This window comes from Diabrotica undecimpunctata, chromosome 1, assembly GCF_040954645.1.
Source record: "Diabrotica undecimpunctata isolate CICGRU chromosome 1, icDiaUnde3, whole genome shotgun sequence".
Taxonomy (NCBI): Eukaryota; Metazoa; Arthropoda; class Insecta; order Coleoptera; family Chrysomelidae; genus Diabrotica; species Diabrotica undecimpunctata.
In genome coordinates, this window is record NC_092803.1 from 3357266 (window position 1) to 3383039 (window position 25774).

The 25774-nt window shown below is 34.9% G+C and overlaps 1 protein-coding gene across 1 annotated transcript in view; it reads left to right on the top strand.

Moving 5' to 3' along the window:
- The window catches only part of LOC140444260 (uncharacterized), a 29543-nt gene extending 9822 nt beyond the window's left edge, over nucleotides 1-19721 (top strand). Inside the window, exon 2 of the mRNA XM_072536009.1 lies at nucleotides 17213-19721. Within this exon, the coding sequence (XP_072392110.1) occupies nucleotides 17213-18207 (995 nt within the window). The 3' untranslated portion in view covers nucleotides 18208-19721. The remainder of the gene's footprint in view (nucleotides 1-17212) is intronic.
- Nucleotides 19722-25774: the final 6053 nt, after the last annotated feature.

Below are 25774 nucleotides of genomic sequence, written 5' to 3' on the forward strand. Positions count from 1 at the left end.
CGTTGTCTGTAATTATTGTTGAAGGTCTGCCCCATCTATTGCAAACTTCTTCCTGTAGAAAACTGATGATGTCTCTGCTTTTGGCGGTGGGTGTGCATCTGTATTCCAGCCAATTGCTCAGGCAGTCGGTGGCTAGCAGTATGTACTTATTCTTGGTGCCTCTGGCTGTAGGGTAAGGTCCGAGGATGTCGAACGAGACTCGTTCCCATGGGGCGGTCGGACTTCGTGGGACTATGGGGGCTTTGGGCTGTCGTTGAGCTGCTTTCGTGGTGGCACAGGTGACGCAGGTTCTGACGTGTTTGGTGACGTCCTTCGACAGCGTGGGCCAGTAGTAGACTTCTCGGATGGCTCTCGTGGTCTCTTCTTGGCCGGGGTGGTTGGCTTCGTCGCTATCGTGGTAGACATTCATGATTTCTGGACGGAAGCCGGGGGGAACTATCAGTCGGAGTTTGTCTTGGTCCTTGTAGAAGGCTGCTTCGTTCTCGACTGTGAATTCTTCGACGAGGGATCTTTCGATGTCATCTCGAGGTCCTCGTCTGGAGATTCTGTGCCATCGCTTGATGAATCGCTTCATGCCGGGGTGGACTTGGTGATCCCTCTGGATTCTTGTCTGTAGGGGCATGTCTGCGAGGTCGTCGAGGATGGGATGGGCTGCTTGCTCTTCGTCGTCGTCTAGGAGGCACAGCAGGGGGAAGTCGTCGTCTTGTGAGTCTAGGGTCTGGGGCCAGGCGAGGCGTTCCACTTCGGCGTCGGAGTCGTGGTGTGGTCTCTCGTCTTGGGCCGGATTGCGGGACAAATGGTCGGGTAGCTCGTTGTCCTTGCCGGGGATGTGGACGACATCGAAGTTGAATTCTTGTAACAACAGGGCCCATCGGGACAGCTTGGCTTTGTCGGATTTGTATCTATCCAACCAAAGGAGGGCTCTGCTATCTGTGTACAAGGTGAACTTCTGGTCTTGGATGAAGTGTTTGAATTTTTTCAGGGCCCAAACCACTGCGAGGCACTCCTTCTCGTTGATGTGGTACCTACGCTCGGCTGGTCTCAGTTTTGTCGAGCTGTAGGCCACAATTTTTCTATCGTTGGCGGGACCTTGAAACAGTACTGCTCCCATTCCAATTTCGGAGGCATCGGTTTGCAAATTGAACGGTTGGCTGGCATCAGGCCGTTTTAGTTCTAAGTTGCCGGATATTGCGTTTTTGATGTCGTTAAACGCTTGGTCTGCTTGGCTGTTCCATTTAAACTTTTTGTTGCCGGCTGTCAGGTCTGTTAGTGGGGTGACCATCGTGGCGAAGTTTGGTATGAAATCTCGGAGCCAACTTGCGGTGCCGATGAAGCTTCTGGCTTGTTTCAAGGTCCTCGGAGTGGAGAATCCTCTGATTTTCTCGCAGTGTTTCTCTAGTGGTTGGGTATTTTCGGATGTGATCTTATGGCCTAGGTATTCAAGCTCGTTCGCTGCAAACTTGCATTTCTTCAGGGAAACCCATAGGCCATGAGTTCGTAGTCGTTCCAAGACCAGTTGGAGGTGTCTCTGGTGCTCTTCCCAGTCGTTAGAGAAGATGATGATGTCGTCCATGTAGACTTTGACGAAGACATCAACGTATCCGGCAAGGACTGTCGTGACCAGCTTCTGGAAGGCAGCGGGGCCGTTCTTCAAACCAAAGGGCATCACTGTGAATTCGAACGCCGATCCATCGGGTAGGCTGAAGGCTGTTTTGGGCTTGGACTCCTCGGCGAGCGGTATCTGCCAGAAACCGCTTTTTAGATCAAGGGTTGAGAAGATTGTTGCTGTGCCCAGTTCCTTGATGCTGTCATGGATCGGTGGCATGTTCGAAACTTCGTCCACGGTGATGCTGTTGATTTTTCTGTAGTCGACACAGAACCTCGGCGTACCATCCTTCTTGGTCACGATGACGACGGGGCTGTTGTAGGGGCTCTTACTTGGACGGATTACTCCAGCGGATAACATTTCTTGGACCTCTTGAAACATTATCCGCTTCTTCTCTTGGGAGTACTTGTATGGCCTGACGTTGATTGGTCTGTCGTCGGTCAGGTCGATCCGCATGGAGACGGCTTTGGTGGTCGGCTGGCGGATTCTATCGTCGAAGACGTCGTTGTAGTTTTGGATCGTCTCTTGGATAGTGTGGAAGGCGAATTCCGGAGCTTGATCCGGTTGTAGCTTCTGTGTTGAGGTGTTGCTTGTAGTCTTCTTCGGAGCTTCCCAGTATAGTGTTCGGCGGCTCTGGATCCCAGCGTGCAGACATTTACGGGGTATGTCTACTAGGACTTCTTCTTGCTTGAGCCATGGCATGCCCAATACTATGTCATGGTGGAGTTGCTCGACTACGATGCATTTTACCTTGGATTGGAAGCTGTTTGAGAATCGGATGTTGACTTCGGTTGTCCCTAGACTGCGGGACGTGTGGCCTTCGCACGCCAGCCGGACTGTGGATGGACCGCCTCGTATTTCCTCCCTCTGGATCAGGTTCTTGCTGATGAAGTTGCCGGATGCACCAGTGTCGACTAGTGCTCTGATCCTTTGGGTGTTGACTTCTGCGGAAATCTTTGGGAGGTGAGATGAGGTGGGCTGATGTTCCATCGGGTTCAGCTGGGGCACTACTGCGGCTGAGGTCCTTAGTTGAGTGTGCCCCGGTTGTCGTTTCCCTGGTTCTGGTCCTGGGCACGTGGTCTGGGTACAGGGCGGCTCTGTTGACGGTTGTTTGGTCCTCGGTTGCGCCAGTCGTCAATCGTCTCAGAGGTTCTCGGGGCTGGTTGGTTGCGGGGTTGATTTTCGGGTCTCGAGTTGCTGTTCTGGGTGGATGGACTTGACGTGGTGGCAGCTAGTCGGTTGTCAAGTTCTAACTCATCTGCGGCTCGCCGGAGCTCTTCCTCGGTCCTTGGGGTGGCTATTCTCATGTGTTTTCGAATCTCTGGTTTTAACTGGTCCACGATGATTCTGCATCGCTTCTCCTCCGACACCTCGGGGGCTACTCGTCTGAAGAGGGCCATCTTCTTGGTGATGAATTCTGCTGCGGACTCTTTTCTCTGCCACTGGCCGTATAGCTTGGCAAGTAGCTTGGTAATCTGGGAAGAGTGACTAAAGTGATCAATAAGACGGGTAAAGAACGTACCATGATCTAGTTTTGGGTTGGCGTGGTCTTCGGCCCATGTGGCTGCGTCGCCGGCTAGTCCTTCTTCTAGTATGTAGGCTGTCCAGTGTCTTTCATCGAGTCCTATGTTCGTCAAGTGTTCCGTTGCAGCGTCTTGGAATTCTTCAGGACTCTCTGTTTCGCCGCCTGAGAATTTTTGTAGGGTTGGCCTCCATTTGGTGGTGGGTAGTGTCGGTGCCGGAGGAGGGGTTGCTGGTTCGGTCTTCGCTGATTGCGCTAGCGTCAGCGCTGTTACGGCTTGCATTAAAGCTGCTAGGAGCGTCGGCAGCTCTGTCGGTGTGGGTTGAGGATCTGTTGTCCCCGTGAGTTGGGCGCCATGTCGCTGAGGTGATTCCACGGGAGGTTGTGGATCTCCACCAGTCGCTCTGTCTGCTGCGGCAGACGATCGTGTAAGCCTCTGTGAATCCATTTTTACTAAAACAAATGACAAACAGAGGGAAAGGAAGAATAAAAGAAAATCGGAAGAAGGTTTTCTTTATTTACTAAAAATCGGTGCGTCGGGGTCAGTTCGCCAAGGTTTTCCCCATATAGAGAGTATATCTTCGGTCTTCGTAAGACGACGTGTGTGACCAAGCAAAACGAAAGGATGTAAGCCTCGTGCTTGTACAAAGTTATCCACTTATAGTACGCGTTATTCAAGTTTGGATCCCGGAGATAAGATATCTCGGAGACCGTCTTTAGTAACCGTATGAAATGGTATCTAACTTTTTGTTCAAGCTTGCGGAGGACGTGGTTGTTGCTAGGCCGATACGGCAGAGCAGAAGCGCGAACTAACCTCCAGACACACCACGTAAGAAGATCGGAGAGGTACCTAAAACAAATGGGTAAGAGTATGGAAAACGACAGAAACTAACATAAAATAATAAATAGGTAGAAAAGAAAGTAAATATAAACAACTTATCTGTAATAGAGAATAACGGTTGGTTATTAAGAAATATACACACAAATATATATATCAATGCACATAAATATGAGATATAAGTATAGTTTAAAGACAAGTAATTCAAATGGCTGTAAGAGAAGTAAGATTAGTTTAAGCTGGAAACTAATAGTAGAATTAATAATAAAAATAGCTCTGGAGCAACCACGTTGCGACAGAAAAAAGGTATTCAAGATTATAAACAAATAACCACAAATAAATGTCACAGTCAAATAATATCAGTGTAAGAAATAAGCATCTACAAATATCACAAGCTGTAAGTAAAATAAGGTACATATGAAATATCAAATAAACATAGCACAATGAAATGGAAATGTTTCTGAAATAAAATAAAATACCCAAATAATATTCTTACGAATATTAAATAATAATACCAAGCTGGATCTTGAAGAAAGGGCGGAAGAGAAGTCTAATTCTCTTCCAAGGTTTCGAATATGAAAATGCTAGTTATTTAACAATGAATGGGTATTCCCCAACCAGAGGTCTTATCTAGATTAAAACTCGAAACCGAATAGGCCTTCTGCAAAAAGTGCACCGTCTTTTATCCCATTTTCGTGGCCTTGGTGAGTGTTGAAAGTGGGCGTGACCGTTAACTCACCAATCAGAAAATAGGATAAAGTCAGGGACCAATCAGAAGGCCGAAGGGTGAGAAATGCGCAGATCTGGATGCGTATTGGTCAGTTTCACGCTGTCTACGTGGCAGATCTGACGACACAGCTGGCTTTTGTAGTTACTGTGCGTTGCGCGCGCTCTTGTAATTGATCCAGTGCGCAGGTCAGTGGGCGGGGTCTTGGTCGATTCCGTTCTTGCGTTATTCTTCGGGATAATTGGTTTCCATGTTTTTGGCAATCTTTGGGCATCGTCTCGAGAATTTAAATTATTTTCTTGTTTTTCTATTTTTATGGCTTCTCTGATAATTCGTTTTCTCTTGTTTTCGACATTCGCTAACATTACCGTATGTTTGAGGTCAATTTTGTGTCCTGTAGCTAAAGAATGCTGGGCTAGGGATGACGTCGTTTCTTTTCGTTCGATGGCATTGCGATGTTCTTCTTGTCTTACTTGGATCCTTCTATTTGTCTGTCCAATATTGGCTCTATCTTCTATATCTAGGCATTCTCAAAGGGAATTTTGTATACTCCTTGGTTTTCTAGGGGAATCTTTGTCTTGGCAGATGGTAATATGTTTGCGATTTTTCTGTCGGTGTTGAAGACAGTCTCTATTTTGTGTTTTCTCAGGACCCTGCTTATCTTCTCTGTTGTGCCTTTAATATACGGTAGAGTGGTTTTGGCAATCGGTTTTTCGTCTTCTTTTGTTGTTTTTTGTGGTCTTCGTGCCTTTTCGATTCTATGTGTGAAAAAGCCGTTGTTTTTTAACGCTTTTGTAACTTTCTGCATTTCTTCTTTCTTGTGTTCTTCGTCTGTTAGTCGTTCAGATCTTATAGTCAGAGTTTTTATGACTGAATTCAATTGTGCAGGATGGTGCTGTGAATCTGAATGTAGGTATCTGTCAGTGTGAGTTGGTTTTCGATACACTGTATATCCAATGTTGCCGTTTTCTTTCTTTATTATTAAGACGTCTAGGAAAGGTAGTTGTTGATTACTTTCTAATTCCATCGTAAACTTGATCTTGGGATAGATACTGTTAATGTATTCTAGAAATGCAGTAAGTTTGTCTACTCCATGTGTCCATATGATGAAAGTGTCGTCCCCAAATGAAGCTTGAAAGGTGGCCTACCGTCCTCGTTCACGACGTAATTATTCATAAAATATTACTATCATCATATACTTTTTATACATATTTTTATATGTATTGTGTATCTAAATGATCAGTTTTTGCTACCCGATCTTTATTTTGGAAATGTATCAGAACATATTTTAAATGTGGCAGATAATAGTTTTATGTGATATAGATATTACGTGAGGCCTCAACCTTTATTGTTAATTTTTTTTATGTCATATAGGTATTACATAAGGTCTTAATGTATACTAACAATTCTGTACGATTTTCAACAACGTAATAAATGTTTCAACAAGAACTTGAAGAGTTTCTTTACGAATCGGATCTAAACATTTCCGATAAAGAAGACCCTTTTTTTGTACCGCCAAAATCAGGTAACCACAATTCTGACTACATACGATTCTTCAGATAACTCGGACACCTCAGAAGAAACCTCAGAGATTCTCTCGGAGTCAGTATTATCACTCTCATCGTCACTAACACAAGAAACATGTACGTCTCGTAGATCTATCAGAGTAGGTTGTAGTCGTGGTGCCAGAACAAGCGTAAGACGTTGTGGAGGTCGCCGTTATGGTACTCCAGTACCACTACCAGTTTTAACTGATGCATGGACCGGTAATTTCTCTCCCCTAGAAAGAAAAAAATATTGGTTATTTAGACGCACCTAAAGACCAAACAAAAAATGGTATACAACCAATTTTGGTTTGTATGTATGTGCGGCTTAAAAGACTATATTAAAACAATTTTTAATTGAAGGTGATTAATTGACAACATCGCATTTAAAGCGACAAAAGGATATTTCCCTTATCAACCTTGCAGAGGCGTACCAAAATAAGATTTTAATTATTTTTCTAAAAACATAAGTAATTACGTAAAAATTAAATCTAAGACCTATATAATTATTAAATTATCATGTGTTTTGACAGGTAAAGTAAAAGCCATATAAGATAGGTTAGTAATTAGGCGATAAACAATGGACATCAAGCAATTTTTCAAATTTAATTTTATATATTTTATGTACCGTAAGAATATTTGATTTTGTTCCGTTAAAAGCAAATAGAAACCATTCAGCTTACTATACTATACTATAACTCTCCATATAATCTCTCTCCTATTGCGCTACAGACCACGTCAAGCCCTGTCCTCTCCCAGCATCTCCCTCCAAGCATCCCTTTCCTTGGCTACTCTCCTCCAGATATCCACTCTCATTATCTCTTTAGCATCGGTTCTTACCTCGTGTATTCACCGCTTCATTGGATTTTATACTGGCCGACGTCCCATCATAGTTCCACTAAGTACTCTAAGCTCCTACTAGGTGATCTATTATTATCCAAAAATTTAAAGCCCAAAATAAGATGGAAAGATTGCAAACTGGAGAGGAAAGATTCAGGACCAGAGAGAGTGGAAAAAGATAGTAGACAAAGCAAAAACACGATAAGAGTCATCAGCTCATATATATATATATATATATATATATATATATTATAAGTAAAAAGTAATGGCATGTCTCGCAAAACAGAAAACCAAAAATGGTATTGTATATAATATAAAAAACCATTCTATTGTAGAAATAATACAGTTATTTATTGCTGCTTTTGAAAATCGTCCAATTCCGACAGAGAAAACAGTACGATCAATTATTAAAAACTTTTATTATTCACTCGCATTATCCTTTTCCATATATATATATATATATATATATATACCGATTCGGCAAGTTTTCAACTACCGTATACGTTTTTCAGCATGTGGAACAAAGAAAACACTTAAATGTTAGCGAGTCTAATTTTTAAACAGTGTTGCGAAATTTCTGTTACATAATTCCTTCTAAAATATTAGTCGGATACATGAGTGTAACATAATGTTTAAATCCACTACAGTTCATTGTAGAATGAAAATTAATATTGCCCCAACAAAACTTACATGAAGTAATCATATAAGTGTTATTTTTTAAACGACTATATCATTACTTGATTAATTAACAGCGAACACTGAATTGAGAAATTGAGATGCGACAACAGCGTGAGCTAAATAAATAACGCACTTCAGTAGACAGACAAATAGTATAAACCTCTCTACGACTCCCCTTCAAAAAAATAGGCGGTGCTTATCTGTACAGCAGGTTTAAGGTAAGGTCTATTTCTTTGATTTTTAGCTGTCGTGGTAAAAGGTTGAAAAGAAATAATTAACATGCCAAGTATTTTCAAGAAGAAAAGATTCAAATGGTGAAATGGTATTATGGGAACCATTCTATTGTAGAAATAATACAGTTATTTATTGCTGCTTTTGAAAATCGTCCAATTCCGACAGAGAAAACAGTACGATCAATTATTAAAAACTTTGAAAATTTCGGTTGCATAAATACCTGTACGAAATGTCGTCCAAGGGATCAACCACGAGCGAAACAAATCTCTCTTGAACGCAAGGCTCGTGAAATGCAAGTTTGTTTAACTGCTGAAGAAACGCCTTGTTCGAGTAGACAAATTGCGGATGAACTTGACCTAAAGGAGAGAACTGTAAGGAATATTTTAAAAAGAAATAGATACAATTGCTATAAAGTGCGAACCAGCCAAGAACTTTTTCCAGACGATCATTTTAAACGTATGGAATTTTGTGAAACTATGATGGAGAAATCGAATGAGAACAATAACTTTTTAAAAATGTTTTGTTTTCCGATGAATCTTAATTCACAATTCATAAACGTCATAATCCATCTGTCGTCCGCTATTGGTCTGTGGAAAATAAACATTTGAGTATTGCTGTGAAAACACAATACCCAAAGAAATTAAATGTGTGGACTGGCATTTATAACGATAATATAATTGGTCCATTTTTGATTACGGGAAATCTGAATGGACGAAAGTATCTAGATTTATTACGCAATCCGATTATTCCAGCGGTTCGAAACCTTGCGGTCAACTTCGATGATGTCTGGTTTCAACAGGATGGTTGCCCAGCACATAATGCAATCGAAGTTACAAATTATTTGGAACAAACATTTCCTGGACGATTAATTTCTACACGAGGAACAATAAAATGGCCCCCTAGATCACCAAATTTAGCACCTTTGGATTTTTATTTCTGGGAAATGCTAAAATCAAAATTATATCGGCATGAATTCGAACGAGCCACCAATTTAGCAGAATTGGAAGAAAAAAGTGTTCAGCTTTGTAGACGAGTACAACCAAATCAGCTAAATGCAATGAAACTTGCTTTAATTGATAGATTTGGATTTTGTTTAGGTCAAAATCGTGGTTTTTTTGAACATTTAATCGGTTAGAGATTTTTTTTTAAATGCCTTTAATTTTTATTATTTAGAATAATTTTTTTAGTTGGTTTTTTTTTCTTATAAAAATAATATTTATATTTAGTTAATGTTTGTTAAGTTAATTATTGTTTTATTTCCTAGCTACCACAGCTAAAAATCTACAAAAATTACATTTAAAACTCTAATATAAGTGTTCGAGTTTTTCTTAAGGTTTACTGACGGAAAGTTGGCGACGAAATAATTTTATGCAAAGAACTGCACTCCCTATCAGTGTCCGATAATTACTGAATGCCGTCCGGCGTCCGCGATGTATCGGTGTATATGTATGCCGCTTCGCAGTGTGAAAGAAGGCGTTGCTTAAAATTTTACAAGTCTTCAGGGGAATAATGCGTTGTTGCCACACATAAATTACTTAAATCAATGTTCTTTGTTAACCAATTAAGTAATTGATAGAATCGATTAGAAAATAACAATTACGTGGCTACTTTATTTAAATTTTTTTGGACAATATTAATTTTCATTCTACAATGAACTGTAGTGGATTTAAATATTATTTTAGACTCATGTATCGGACTAAAATTTTAGAAGGAAAGATGTACCAGAAATAATATCAACACTGTTTAAAAGTCATACCTACTCCATCGAGCTGATGACTGCCTCTCACTTCTATTCAAACAATTAAGTGTTATTTTTGTTCCACATACTGAATAACGTATACGGTAGTTGAAAACTTGCCGAATCTGTATATCAAGTAATATATATATCATGTAACAACGATAAATTAAACACTGATTGTAAAAACTTTTTTGCAAAAATTTGTTATATTTGTAAAAGATATTAAATAATACCAACGTTTACCCACGTTTCATCCAGATAATAAATCTTTTTGTAGTTAGAACGAACATCTCTAATAGGGCGTAGATATCTTCGTCGTTATGAGACTGTATCTTATATTTCTATTAAGACAGATTTACGGGATCTTTTGGCATATATAAATTTTAAATCTTCTCTTATTATTATCATTAACGTCTCTTTGCTCATTTTTGGAATGAGACCATTCTCTATTACTTTTGTCCTAATGGATTCGAGGGTGGGCGCTTTATTCTTAAAAAAAAAAGAATGAATACTAGAGCTTACAAAATTTTTCTGGTACTCATCCAATTCAATTTTTTTACCACGACAATGTACTTTTAGAACTTGCACAATCCCAGTCACCTTTTTTTTACGTACGTTGTGTTCTATTGCGGACACGGATACTCCCGTTAAAAATTAACACTGAGACACAGCTTCCACTGTACGAAGTGTATTTTTTAAATTTTCATACACTCTACAGACATTCTGTTTTTCTTCTACCGACATAAATTTCCGCTTTCTTTGTACATTACTTGGACCCGCTATGGCATCCATCTTAATACTATAAAAAAAATAATATTCTACTATTTATTTGTTGTTTACTTACCTCAAAAACTATTTTAAAATTAATAAATAGAATAAACTCTATTTAATAAATATAAAATAAAGTCACATGAACAAGAAACAGAACACACCACGCCTATGCACGTATAGAATGTGAAACGAATAAAATATTTCTCCGATTCCTATTTTTTCCAAGGACGTAAATACATACTCAAATTTAACCTAAATCCTGCTTTTAAAAGTCTCTCAAGAACCTCAGCCTCTAGCCTAGAGAACTAAAAGTTCTCTAAATGTTCTTTGTTATCTTTCCTTGTAACTACTACATCATCTAAATAATTGACTGTGTCCCTACAACCCTGCAAAACTTTCTCCACTATACACTGAAAAATAGAACAAGCTGGTTTTGTTCCATATGGGAGTCTTTTAACTCTAAAAATTCCGTACGGTGTACTCCAAGATAGTAAATGTGATGTTTCAGGATCTAATTCTAACTGATTATATGCGTTTTTAAAATCTAGTTTAGTGAACTTTTTCCTACCTTTCAAAGCAGCAAAAATATCTTCTATTAAAGGTAGTGCATAATTTGAATCTTTTAAATATTTGTTAATTGTTACTTTATAATTAGCACATACCCTTACTTCCTTACCATTAGGTTTGAGCACATGTACCAATGGTGTACCCCACAAAGCATTTTCTACTTTCTCTATTACCCATTCTTTCTCTAACTTAAGCAACTCCGCCTTTACTTTCTCTCTAAATGCAAAACGAATTTGAGGTGGAGAATTTTTTTAAAAATCGGCCTAACATCTTTTTCCATCTCTAAATGAACTTGCTCACCTATATATTTACCTAATTCATCAAATTTTCTCATATTTTCTTAATAAAACATTTAGTTGTGATTTAAAGTCAATTTCATTTATACTTATTTCATTAATCTGGGTACACTTACTAAAACTTAATTCATGATTTCCAATATAGACTTTTGTTCCCTTTATGGATAAATTAAATTTTATAAAGATATATCTGCCTAACAGTGCCTTAGTAGCTCCCTCCACTACTGTCAATGAAACATTTTCAACTCTATCACCTATTTTGCTTTGTACCTCAATTTTACCTTTTGGTATTACCACTATACCCTATTCATTTTACAAATTCCCAATCGTCAATAGAACCACGTGTAAGCCAAACAGGGTCGTACTGATGTACGACCTATGTATCATATGATTTTTAAAATATTTACTTTTGAAACTGTTAGTGTAAGAATTTCTTGAAATTTAATCACAATTAAACTAAACTCTAAAAAATAACACGACCAGTAAATAACTTAACAATAACTATAACATAAATATAACACAATATATTAACTTAAAAATCAACACGATACAATTTGAATTTAAAATGCTCGCAAGTTGGGATCTGTAACATGAGAATCTGTCTCGCTTAAGGTAATAAATTAGATTTAATAGCCTCTTGACGAATGAGACGGCGAATATCAACACGTGCTCATGTTTACTGATGGGAATTTGGTAAACGAATAAACTTTAATCCATCATAATACTTTAATTTAAGCAAACTTAGTTTTAACTCTACCATTGAAAAACATTGATTATACATACTAAAAGGAATGCAAGAAACATCAGCTGCTGTATCTATTTCCATAACAATAGGTTGCCGATTGATTAAAACGGTTATTGACATTGGTTTAATATAATTAGACTTCGGCAAATATGCATATTGCATATTGTGCATATTTTATGCAAATATTTCATATTTTGGCATATTTGTATAAAAGTTTGCATAAAGTGCATAAAAGTTCAGATTTTTATACTGTATTTTAAAATTTTTAAACAAACCAATTTATTTCAATTCTTGTATAAAATTTTGTAGTCATTTTAATCAAGAAATGATCTAAGTACGTAATCTCTACAGGTACAAAACATTTACAATTTCAAAGAAGATCAATTTAAGTAGCCCTCAACATTCTTAGAAAGTCTCGGTCACTGAGGCATTCAGTTATTGGATAATCGCTAAGGGTTCGCTCATTTGCATTTTATGATCTAATCCCCAAATCTATCTACAATTTATTGTATCTTAACAGCAGGTAAACGGCTAATAGTTTTGTTCCTAATTTAGGGATTTTCCAAAATCTCCCAGTTTATTGAATTAAATACCTAAACATTTCTAATTTGATGCTCAGATTTGTAAATCATTTTTGTTTTGATATTTAAAGCGTAAACACTCGTTGTGCGTAACAAAAAGGAAGATTGTGATTTTATAATGTCTAAAACAACCAGTGCTTCAACTTGGATTAAACCTTATAAAGAGCTGTCTATGGATATGGGAAAAATCTACTGTTCAGTCTGTGGCAAAATTGTAAGTATCTAATATTTTCTATTAAATATCTAATATTTCATACATACAGGGTGTTTCCAAATGACACTTACAACGTTTGACTGTAGATACTTCTCGAAAAATTGAACAAAACGATATAGTTAATGAGGGGTCAAACTTATTTACTTTTCGAGATACAGGGTGTTAAAATTAAAAAAAATTAAATTCTTTTGTTAATAACAACAATAACTTTAAAACCAATAAACGTATTTACTTGAAATTTAGTACTCATAGGTTGTTTTTAAATGAAAAATAGCTTCCTTTAGTGAGAAAAAATTGTCCATGGTACAATACAATGGTGTGTATTTAGAAAAATTTTTCACCTTTACTTTTTTTTATGAAGTCAGCTATTCTAAAACACAATTATTTTTATTGTAATTGAATTAACAAAAAAAAAACTTTTGTTGAATTTTAAAATAAGTTATATGATGTACTAATGGTTAGTAACAAAAACTAATTTGTGGATTAATACTGCATTTAAAACACTTAGCGAGTGTTTTTTTTTCCAAACCAGTTATTTGATTAACCAAAAACACCTTGTATATTTTTATATTTTAAAGGTTGGGTTAAAATAAAGGTTTTTATTTTTATTTATAGATAGCATGTGAGAAGAAATTTCAGATAGACCAACATGTGAGAACTGCTTCACACATTGCAAAAAAAGGAAAAATAGGAGGAAAACATCAAACTTCAATGGCTAAATGTTTCCAATCTACTTCAAAAAAATTAGATGAGCAAGAAACTTTTAATGAAGACTTGTGTCGCGCATTAGTGTCTGCAAACATACCGCTTTCAAAATTAGCAAATGTAAATTTTAGTTCGTTTCTAAAAAAATATTGTAAACTTAATGTTCCAAGTGATCGGTCTCTAAGAAGAAATAATGTGAACGGGCTATACTCGTCGGTGTTAATTAATATTAAGGAAGAAATTGCAGATAATTATTTTTACATATCTGTAGACGAAACCACTGATTCCTCAGGAAAGTATATTGCTCATTTATTGATTGGTGTTCTTAAAGAAGATACCTTACCAAAATCTCATCTTATTTCATGCCAGCAACTTGAGAAAACAAATGCTTTAACAATTTCGCGTTTTATACAAGAAACATTAGCAACTTTTTTTCTTCCGACAACTATTCCTTCTAATAAATTACTGCTTATTTTATCGGATGCTGCTCCTTATATGGTGAAAGCAGGACAAAATTTAAAAATATTTTTCCCAGATTTAATACATGTTACTTGTGTAGCGCATGGATTAAACAGAGTTGCAGAGGAAATACGAAAAAAGTTTCCTCTTGTAAATACCATGATATCCAGTGTCAAAAAAGTATTTCTTAAATCTCCTATAAGAATTCAACTTTATAAAGAAATGCTACCTAACATTCCTCTTCCACCACAACCTATTTTAACGCGATGGGGAACATGGTTAGAAGCAGCTAATTTTTATGCAGATCATTTTGTTAAAATAAAGAACATAATTGATACGTTAACAGATGAAAGTTCCCAATCTCTTTTGGATTCTAAACAAACTTTTCAGAGTAACTTGCTTCAACAAGAACTTTCATTTATAAAATCAAATTTTAGTTTTGTTCAAAAAACAATTACTCAGAATCACCAAAACTGTCATTGTTCGAAAGTACAGCATTAATAAAAGAATTTGCGTCATGTTGTCGGAACGTTAGAGGTAATATTGGAAAAGATATTTTAAAAAAATTTGAAGCTACTATGGAAAAAAATAAAGGTTACCATATTCTTTCTGAAGTAGTCAGTGTTCTAGCTGGAAATATTTCGGAAACAATTAATTTAGAACCAAATGTTTTGGTTAGTTTGAAAAATGCTCCCGTTACATCAGTTGATGTTGAACGAAGTTTTTTTTTATATAAATATATGTACTCAGACAGAAGCCACAAGTTTTTGTTAGAAAATTTTGAACACCGCTTGGTCATTTATTGTTACCATAATTCTAAATAAGTTTATTCATACTTAAAAATGATGTAGTTACTTAAAATAATTGTAAATCTTAATGAATAGTAGGAAATATTTAGTTATGTACACTTTTTTTTTAAATAAAATTGTTACTATTTTACGATTTTTTTATTTATTTGTATGCATATTTTGTAAAATATTTGCATATTTTCGGGTAAACACGTGCATATTTTCTACATTTTTATTTGCATATTTGCCGAAGTCTAAATATAAGCCTCAACATTATAAACATCCATCTGCAGCATCTCCACCATACCATCTACCTCTGGGGTATTGTCCTCAGCATCTACATTATTATCAGTTTCTATAAAATTGTTTCCCCTAACTTTACATGCTGCTACAATATGCCCTACTTTTTTACATTTATTACAAATAAATTTTCCAAACTTAAACATTTTAAAATCATGATCTGGTTTATTACAATAAAAACACAAATTATCTATTTTATTACTTACAAATGTCCTACCAGTCTTAGTTTGATTTGATGAACCTGGTTGTCTTACTTGAATTTTCTTACCACCTTCCCTTTTGGCTTCTGAATAATATATGTCCACTCCTGTGGATTCCCTCAAACTGCTTCTTTTGCCAGTGCTATTTCTAAAAGATCTTTTAAAGTCCTATGGGGATCTCCTTCACATCAACGGTCTAATATTGGGCCTGGTTTTATTCCAACTACGAATTTCTCTTGTACTCTGTACATTAACTTATCACCAAATTCACATTGAGTTGCCATATTTTTAACTTTAATATACCATTCATTTATAGTTTCGTCTTCCTGTCTCAATGTTTCAAAATTTATTCTTCTTCTATAAATTACAATGCGAGGTTTAAATTGGCTTTTTAATAGTGCCATAATATCATCAAATGATTTCTCTTTTGGTTTGCTAGGTGCACATAAGTTTTTCAACACTTTGTAAATGTCTTCACTAAGTAATGTTAATAATACAGCAACTTTTCTTCCTTCTTCTACTAAATTAGCCGATAAATATTGTTCTAACCTTTCTTCAAATATTTCAAAATCGTCGCCACTTCTAAACGTTGCTAATGAATATATATTCCCTGCATGTACAACTGTTATGGGCTGTGATCGTGATCCACATGGCTCTCCGGCCTGGATATCGTTTCCATTCTTTGGCATTTTTAGCAATGTCTACACTAAAAATATGTACATACACGAAATCCTTAAAATATACACAATCACTTTACCATTTACCTAAACTGATTTATAAACTTTACGTTGGCGTTGGCGCTGGCGCTGACGTTCACGTTACAACATGGTCAAATGGGAAACTCGTATGTCTACTTATACACATCGTTCGCCGTTGGCGTTGGCGTTCGGTTCCGTTCAAGATGAACCAACTTTATCTTTTGCCGTTGGCTGTTGTAGCACAGAATACACCAACCCTTCTGTGGTTGAGTCACGATCACAGAACATAAAAAAAACTGTATCTTTGTCATCGCAGCCAATAGCGATACCGAAAAAGTGACAAGGTTTGTCAGACAAATCAAACTAAATTATTTGTTTATGTTTGTATTTCCACATGTTTATAAAGTAAAATAGTTTAGATAATTTAATTTATATTTCCTATATATTAGAAATTCGATCAGAGCGATAGTTTACATTTATTTTTGCTTTTACCATTTGCAGTAATTTTTCAAATACGGGAACCTGCAACCTGGTATATTTTAAAAATTGCTATGTATCCCAGTTTTTTATATTTGTATAATAATTAAAATTACCTCTTGTCTTTCTTTTCTGGTTAATGGGCCTCCGTTTGTATTGACGTTGTCTTTTATTTCGAAGACTCAATGCTGCTCGAATACAAAGTATCGTGTATAAGTGCCACTGCACCTTAACAAATGCCGAGCATTTTCATTTTCCATTGTATTAATTTTCAAGCAAAAATTAATAATACCAAATCAAAAATGTAAAGTTAGAAATTTAGATGTGATCTTTAACGCCAACGGCCAACGCCAATCGAAAGTTTATAAATGCAAAATGCGCCAAGGTCAACGGCGAACGCCAACGTAAAGTTTATAAATCAACCTTAACAGTCGAAATATGATTCCAAATATAAAATTTTTTACATAGACAATTGACATGACATGTGTTATGACTTTCTTCTTCTTTTCTATCTTATAATATACTACAGTATACAAATATTTGGAAACTGGGACGTAGTACCAACTAGGTGGACGTTAAATGACGTTGTCATAGTGTGGTCTTTATTTATTCCAGCGTTGTTAGATTTTGTTTATGATCTGCAATTTCAGCATGCAAAGTTTTATAATTTGATTTTTATTTTAGATTTACGTCAGAATGAGATTAAACCGAAATCCGAAAAAGCGTTGGTAACACACACCAGAAAAAAGCCTTACAAGTGTGAAATTTGTTCTAAGCAATTTAGTGTAAATGGACAGTTGAAAACGCATTTAAGGATACACACTAGAGAAAAGCCGTATAAGTGTGAAATTTGTTTTAAGCAATTTACTGTAGCAGACCATTTAAAAAGACATTTAAGAATGCACACTGGAGAAAAGCCTAACAAGTGTGAAATTTGTTCTAAGCAGTTTAGTGATGCTGGAACTTTAAAAAACCATTTAAGAATACACACTGGAGAAAAGCCGTATAAGTGTGAAATTTGTTTTAATCAATTTAGTCAAATTGGAAATTTAAAAAAGCATTTAATGATACACTCTGGAGAAAAGCCTTACAAGTGTGAAATTTGTTCTAATCAATTTAGTCAAATGGGAAGTTTAAAAAAGCATTTATTGATACACTCTAGAGAAAAGCCTTACAAGTGTGAAATTTGTTTTAAGCAATTTAGTCAAGATGGGACCTTGAAAAATCATTTAAGGATACACACTGGCGAAAAGCCTTACCAGTGTGAAATTTGTTCTAAGCGATTTAGTGATGCTGGAACTTTAAAAAACCATTTAAGAATACACACTGGAGAAAAGCCGTATAAGTGTGAAATCTGTTTTAAGCAATTTACTGTAGCAAACCATTTAAAAAGACATTCAAGAATGCACACTGGAGAAATGCCTTACAAGTGCCAAATTTGTTGTAAGCAATTTAGTCAAATTGGAAATTTAAAAATGCATTTAAGAGTACACACCGGGGAAAAGCCCTACAAGTGTGAAATTTGTTTTAATCAATTTAGTCAAATTGGAAATTTAAAAAAGCATTTAATGATACACTCTGGAGAAAAGCCTTACAAGTGTGAAATTTGTTCTAATCAATTTAGTCAAATTGGAAATTTAAAAAAGCATTTAATGATACACTCTGGAGAAAAGCCTTAAAAGTGTAAAATTTGTTCTAATCAATTTAGTCAAATGGGAAATTTAAAAAAGCATTTAATGATACACTCTGGAGAAAAGCCTTAAAAGGGTAAAATTTGTTCTAATCAATTTAGTCAAATGGGAAATTTAAAAAAGCATTTAATGATACACTCTAGAGAAAAGCCGTATAAGTGTGAAATTTGTTTTCAGCAATTTACTGCAGCAGACCATTTAAAAAGACATTCAAGAATGCACACTGAAGAAATGCGTTACAAGTGCCAAATTTGTTTTAAGCAATTTAGTGAAACTGGAACTTTAAAAAGGCATTTAAGAGTACACACTGGGGAAAAGCCCTACAAGTGTGAAATTTGTTTTAATCAATTTAGTCAAATTGGAAATTTAAAAAAGCATTTAATGATACACTCTGGAGAAAAGCCTTACAAGTGTGAAATTTGTTCTAATCAATTTAGTCAAATTGGAAATTTAAAAAAGCATTTAATGATACACTCTGGAGAAAAGCCTTAAAAGTGTAAAATTTGTTCTAATCAATTTAGTCAAATGGGAAATTTAAAAAAGCATTTAATGATACACTCTGGAGAAAAGCCTTACAAGTACAAAATTTGTTCTAAGCAATTTAGTGAATCTGGAGCTTTGAAAAGTCATATAAGCCTACACACTAGAGAAAAACCTTTCAACTACTGAAAATACATTTGAGAGTGCACACTGAAGATAAGCCTTACAAGTGCGAAATTTGCTTTAAACAGTTTACTGAAAATAATAGATTATTGAAGCATGTGACAACACACATTGGAGACTAATAGTTAAAATATAAAGTAATTCTAAAAAAATAATGTGTACACGTATTTATGAAGTTAGTGGTCACTTGATTAATCAAGTATAAAACAAAATTGTGTTGTTAAACCGACTCAGCTTGTTTTAAAGAAAATAATGTTCTTTCTGAGTGTCAGTCAAGGTTCAGGAGATCAAGGGGTTGCATTGATAATGTATTCACCCTCACTGTTGGTGTACAACTGCGACTAAAAAACGTAAAGGATATGCTGCATTTGTAGATTATAAACGGGTTGTTTTATTCCATCATTTGCTGTGGCAAAAGCTATTTGGCTTTGAGGTGAGTTCTAAAATAATAGTCATTTTGAAAAATATAAAGGATAACGTTAGAATGTACATCAAAACCACAAACGGCTGTACACCACAACAGGAGTTGTGGACCTGAGTCCACTATTATTTAATTTGTTTATTGCGGATATAAAACAATTTTTTATTAGTCAAGGGTCAAAAGATATCTCCATTGATAGCCAAAATCAAATAATAATGCTACTGTGGGGTGGGTTGATGATTTGGTCATTCTTTCTGACTCGGAAGTTCAACTCTGTGAAAATTTGTTATCTAGAAAAATGCAGTGACCGAAATCAGTTAACTGTAAATAATGTAGGGAAACAAAAAGAGAAATCAAACGATTTCTACTTAACGAAACCGAATTAAAATCTTAACCACTGTGTTTCCTAAAATTTGCGAAAGAAACAGCTGGATGAATTACTCGGCAAGGGAATCTAAAATTACATTCCACAAGCCGTTCATCCTAGTCAAAATTCGTAGTGAATTCAGTTTCTCGTACTTCCAACGAAGTAAATAACAAAACAGAATGACGGTATTAGATTTTTGTTTTGATAACGTAACTACGCCATCTAGATGGCGTAGTTACGTACGTATATAGTTACTTTAATAACTATTGTCTAGGACGGGAGAGATTTTTGTTTTGGTTCAGAGCAGTGACTATACCGTTCTGAAGAGACCTAAGAAGGTCGAAATACGTATCAGCGGTTGTTGCTGCACTGTATCAAAACAAAAATCTAATACCGTCATTCTGCAATGTAGGGAAAATTCTTTCATTTGTCCGTGGTTGATCGGTAGTACGGGTGGTAAATTTCCTTTAAGTTTTCTTCTGAACTACAACTACACTATTTAATAATTATCAGTGCTGTTTTGGAATTCTGGTTGCCCTCCATGTTGGGAAGTTCTCTGTTCCATGCACTACAATTTTTTATAACTTTGTTTTTTACAACATTTTATTTATCTAAAATACTGGCATTCTGTTCTGTCCTTTTCAGAAAAAAAAATTTAACGTTTTGTTTTGTAATTTGTATGGTTCGTAGACTAAGCGATTTCTTCACTTCCATCTTAATTCCTTTGGAGCTGATAATATTAAAGATATACTAAAGGGTTCTATGGTGGCATGGCAGATTACTGACAAACAGTTTGTTGTAAATAGGTTGGCTGTGAACAACAATAAAACTAAACAAGTAATTTTTACAATGAGAGATGTGGGTGATATGGATGCTGTAGTTGGCGAGATTGGATTTTAGAATTTCTTTTGGGCCGAAAAAAATTACAGTACAATTACCATCTCTATACGTCCACTGCTGGGCATAGGCCTGCCTCAGCTATTTCATTGTCTCTGGCTCTATATATATATATATATATATATATATATATATATATATAAAGCCGCTATCGCTTTATTAAATTTATACAGAAAACGATATTATCCAAGGCTTCTTGTGATTGGTCCTGTCCAGTGCCGGTAGGCGGGGTCCTACTAGTCGGTCTTGTGGTCTGATGTATTTTTGACTTTTTCTTTAATACCGTTTTCCATGTTATTGGAAGCCTTAGAGCATCATCTCTTTGGTTTAGACTGTTAGACTATAGGAACATCTGAAAAGAAGAAAATAGGTTTTTTTGTCACAGTCACTAATATTTGCAGCCCACTGTTGCAATGTGGATAATGCAATGTTTGAGTGTAGGCGTAAAATTTCGGACCAATGCTTTTTAAATGCATTTATTTTTCTCGGATGCTGAGAAAACTGTTAAATATTTTTGAAAAATTTAAACGCACAATAAAAGATTACATTATTACCGAGGGCCGAAAGTCCCTTAGATTAAACAAAAAGTTTTTTTGACTTTAATATTTGAAATTAAAAATCACACTTAATTTTTTCTTCTTTTTCGCCCCTGTAACTTACTAAAATAAACATTACAGAAGTTTTCAGGGACTTTTGGCCCTCAGTAATAATGTAATATTTCACACTGCGTTGAAATTTTTCAAAAATATTAATTAGTTTTCTCACGATTCCAAAAAAATGAATGCATTTAAAAAGCATTGGCCCGAAATTTTGCGCCTACGCTCTTAAATGTAAGCTTGTTTACTAAAGTACCTTAGTGTAAAAGCCCTTAATAATTCTTCTTTTTGGACCAGCGAGCCTTTTTTTTCTTTCTTAATATTATTTGTAGTTGATTAGGAGTTAAAAAGCCTTTAAAAATATGTTTTGCTTTTTCCTCAAACTCCGTCTCGCTTTCCAGTTTAGTTGTCTCAAGTTCTCTAATCCATGATTTATGATTATGGTCTGTTTTTTAACCAGGAGGAGTAATTCAAATTTTCCGCGCCGTAATGCTTGTTTGTAATTGGTCCAACCGCAGGCAAGTTTACTCCACTAAATTATAACATTTTGACACTAATGACATTTGTGAAATTTTAAAATTCAAAATTTATATCGACGATTTTTTGTGTTCTCTGCGTTATTCCTTACATTTTTAGATATTTCGTTTGTATTTATATAAAAAGAACTATTTAGCGATATATTAGTGTTATTAAGATAACAATATGGATTCGATGCCAAGTACTAGTGGTAATTATTCCTCTCCACTTAAAAAACGCCGTGTAGATTTGGGTCATTTATCTTCAAATGAGAAACAATGGATTATAACCATGTATAAACAAATCAAAATTGATAATTCTGGAATGAAAATAACAGCCACGGTAGCAAAAATAAAACAGGCAACAGGTTAGTTTTGCAGAATAGTTATTGTTAAAATCAAGACTTACTAAAGTAATGTGCTAATTTTATTAGCACATTACTTTAGCTTGTATTAGAATATAAGCAGACTGGAACAGTAATATTGTAAAATTCCATTGGATTTTAGATATCATTTTATCACGAATATATCGCTTTCGTATACGTTCCGGACGATTTTCTTCTACAATGTGATAAATAAACTCTAAAAATTCTTCAACTTCTTCATAACAGTCCAACATTTTTTTATTGTAATTAGAAATACTAAATAATATATATTGGAAGTTAATTCGAAAAATTATTATTCAAACAAAGAAATGACAAAAACAAAGAATCAACGTGTGAAGGTGTCCGATACTGATTACTGGATTACCGCAAGGCCGAGATAATCAACAAAAAAAGAAGATGTATTTGGTAACTTTTCTAGTAACTTTCTTGGGTGTGAATCTGTCTTTTTAGTTTACTCCTCCTGGTTAAAAAACAGAGTATAGTTAAAGTATCTTCTTTTTCTTTTTATGTTTTTATTGAAGTTTTTTAAGTTTTCTTCTTTCACGTTCCTCAATTCTCTTTTTAGTATTTCTAATTCTTTATTACATGCGGGTATTTCTACCCGCATGTAATAAAGAATTAGAAATACTAAATGTATAACAGCAAAATATATTCTCCAAACCAATTATCCTATTCTATTCTCAAACAATTCATAAAATTGACCTCCTGGGTGACGTCACGGTGACATATTTCATTCTGTCAATGTCAGAGTTACCATATAACCTGTCTTTTAATAGCCTTGACACCAGACCACTTATCTTTTTTCTTTTTGCTCGATGGACTACATTAATGACGTATACGTCATTTGACTACACTGTCACCTCGGGGGAACAAATAAGGGTCTAACCACCTTCTGTTGTCTCCGGGTGCTCTGTAGAGGGCTTCGAATATACTGTCGAGAGTTCCTCTACTTAAGTCCATTTTCAGGTTACGGACGTAAATATTTCGGTGTCTTGGACCTTTCGTTCGGAGCAGAGCCCCGAGAGCACTAAGCTCTCGGAGAGCCCGTGAGGGACTGACCAGGCTGACCTGAAAATCGCCAATATTTATATGCGCTGTTCGAGCGATAAATAGGGATTTCCAGGTCAAGAGCCAATGGGAAAATTCGAGGCGGGGCGATGCGCATCGAAATGCGTACTAGTTCACAGACTATCGCATCCGATGACAACACCATGGTACAGGCATTGAGTACCGTCTATATTCTTTGGTACAATGAATACAAGGTATGATCACAAAATAATAAACAATCAGAATGCCCACTCTGCTTGAAAAACTTAGTACGCGCAGACGGAATCAGTCATGTTTTAAACGGAACCAGTGCTGTTCAGTGACATTTTATCTGGTGGGCATATAAAAATGAACTCGGTTTAATTTATTTACGGCAACTATAGACATAATATGCACTATTTTGTTCGTACTTTTAGTTTAAGAATAGATTAAATTATTTCAAATGTACTAGATTATTAATTTCTAAAAATTTAAATTACAGTTCTGTCGTAGCTTGTCACAAATTTCTCAATTCTAGTCTATGTTTCCTTTTAAAATATGGTGATCGCGTGCTGACAAACTTCAAAGGCGGCATCTGAGAGTGGGCACTCTGATTGTTATTTATTCTGTGGTATGATATTGCGCATGACATTTGACAGTTGACCCAGGCCAGTGACGTAGTCAAGAACGCTCGAACCTATTATTTGTAATAATAGTTAACGAGTATTTTTGACATTGTATCAATTTACCGCATTTTTCTTCAATTAAAGCATTATAGTGTCTTAAAAAGTACCTGTGGTGTTTAGTTTATTATACTGGACAGTAGTTTTTTTTTGTAAAATTAAAAGTTTTTATTTGCCATTGTATATCAATATTATTATGCAATTTGCAATTAATCGTTTATTTTATTATCTTTTATTTTGTGATATTGGCGATTTTTGTAATTTCAGTAAATTTTAATTATGTATTGTTATTTTCTGACCTTTTGTAAGCTTTGTCCATAAAATTATACAATTTTCTGTGACAATAAAACATATTTCTATTTTATTCTATTCTATTGTACGATATAAACAGTTATCTTCTAAAGCTGGATTTATAGTTTGATGGACTGTAGACGTAGACGCACTGCAGACGTAACAAACGGACTGTAAATATTATTTCAATTTATAAATCGACGGAGTGGAATTTTTTCGCATGAGTAGAAACAGTGGCTTGAGTTGGTAAACATGATACTATAATACCCTTTTATTATTTATTATTATTATTTTATAAATTCTTAACGTTCATTGTAACAAAACCAAAAAAAAATCAACAAAATCAAAATTCGAATATGTTGATAAACAACTTTACAAAATGATGAGCGTGCCAGACAGTTCACTTTGGTTGACAGCACAAAATTCTTCCTTTTGATTGGCAAAACGCAAGTAACGCACTGTAAAAGATGAAAGTTGGCCAACTCTTCCGTTGCAGTGCGTTTCACTTACGTTCCGTCATGCGTTTACGTTCATTTATAAATAAGAGTACACAAAATTCTATATTGATCTTTTTCCAGTGCGTCTACGTTTACAGTGCGTCAAACTATAAATCCAGCTTATGTCTTTTAAACATAGTGTTAAAGAATTCTTGATTTACCAGTTTCTATTGATTTACTACAATACACACATGTATTATGTATATATAATATATATATGTATATATTATATTTTTTATGTTTGGCGAATGTAATAATGTAGAAATTTACATAAATAAATCTATCTATCTATCTACTTTTCTAATTTCCCACTTTTTTCCTATTAACATATTACAACAACACCATTAACTCTTCACAGGACACCAAATAAAGTCAAGATAAACAATAGTATAGTATTTTTCATATAAAAATGCGTCAGGTCACAGTTTATATAAAGTGACGTCTCTTATATTTAAAATTTCCAGAACGTCAACGTTAAAGTTCAAATTTTCCTAACACAGCTAATAACACGAAACCCAATCGGAACTGCTCGATCTTTTATAGGCGTCAATATGGTATAATAATCAGAAACATGTAATCATCATTATATTGAGAATTTTAGAATTATATTGATTAAATAACCAAAAACATTTGTTATTATTAATAATATAAATTTTATGACATCACTCTTTAAGTCTAATATTCCACAAAATAATAATTTTAATTAAATATATTAGATAATTATACGCAACTGATACGGGAATACTTTAAATTTTTTGACAGTTCAGCGTGTGGTAAAATCGTTAAGTGTTGCCGCTTTTTTAGAGTAAGAATTTTGTTTATGTTTTGATTCCTTACACAATTTGATCATAAATTGTATTTATAAATAAATATTAAATTTAGATTAATATCTTTAAAAACTAATTATTGTTGTGCATTGTGATTGTGCTATGCCAAAATAACTAAATAGTTTGTAGAAAGCTGATAAGCTTTCATATAAGATAGATTATTTTGAACAAGAAATAATGGCGCGACGTTTTTATTATTAATGCTCTAAAAGTCGTAAGTTTAAAATTTAGAATATATAATTTTGTATTAAAATGTTTTCTTATGTATTTTAGTGTGTTGCAGTAATCTTAAAACTAAGTGTATTTACTGTTAATATAATAGTTGACATTTTAAAAATTCCTCACTAACTATTCTGATGTTTTGGCAACGCTGTGGGAGTTCTGAC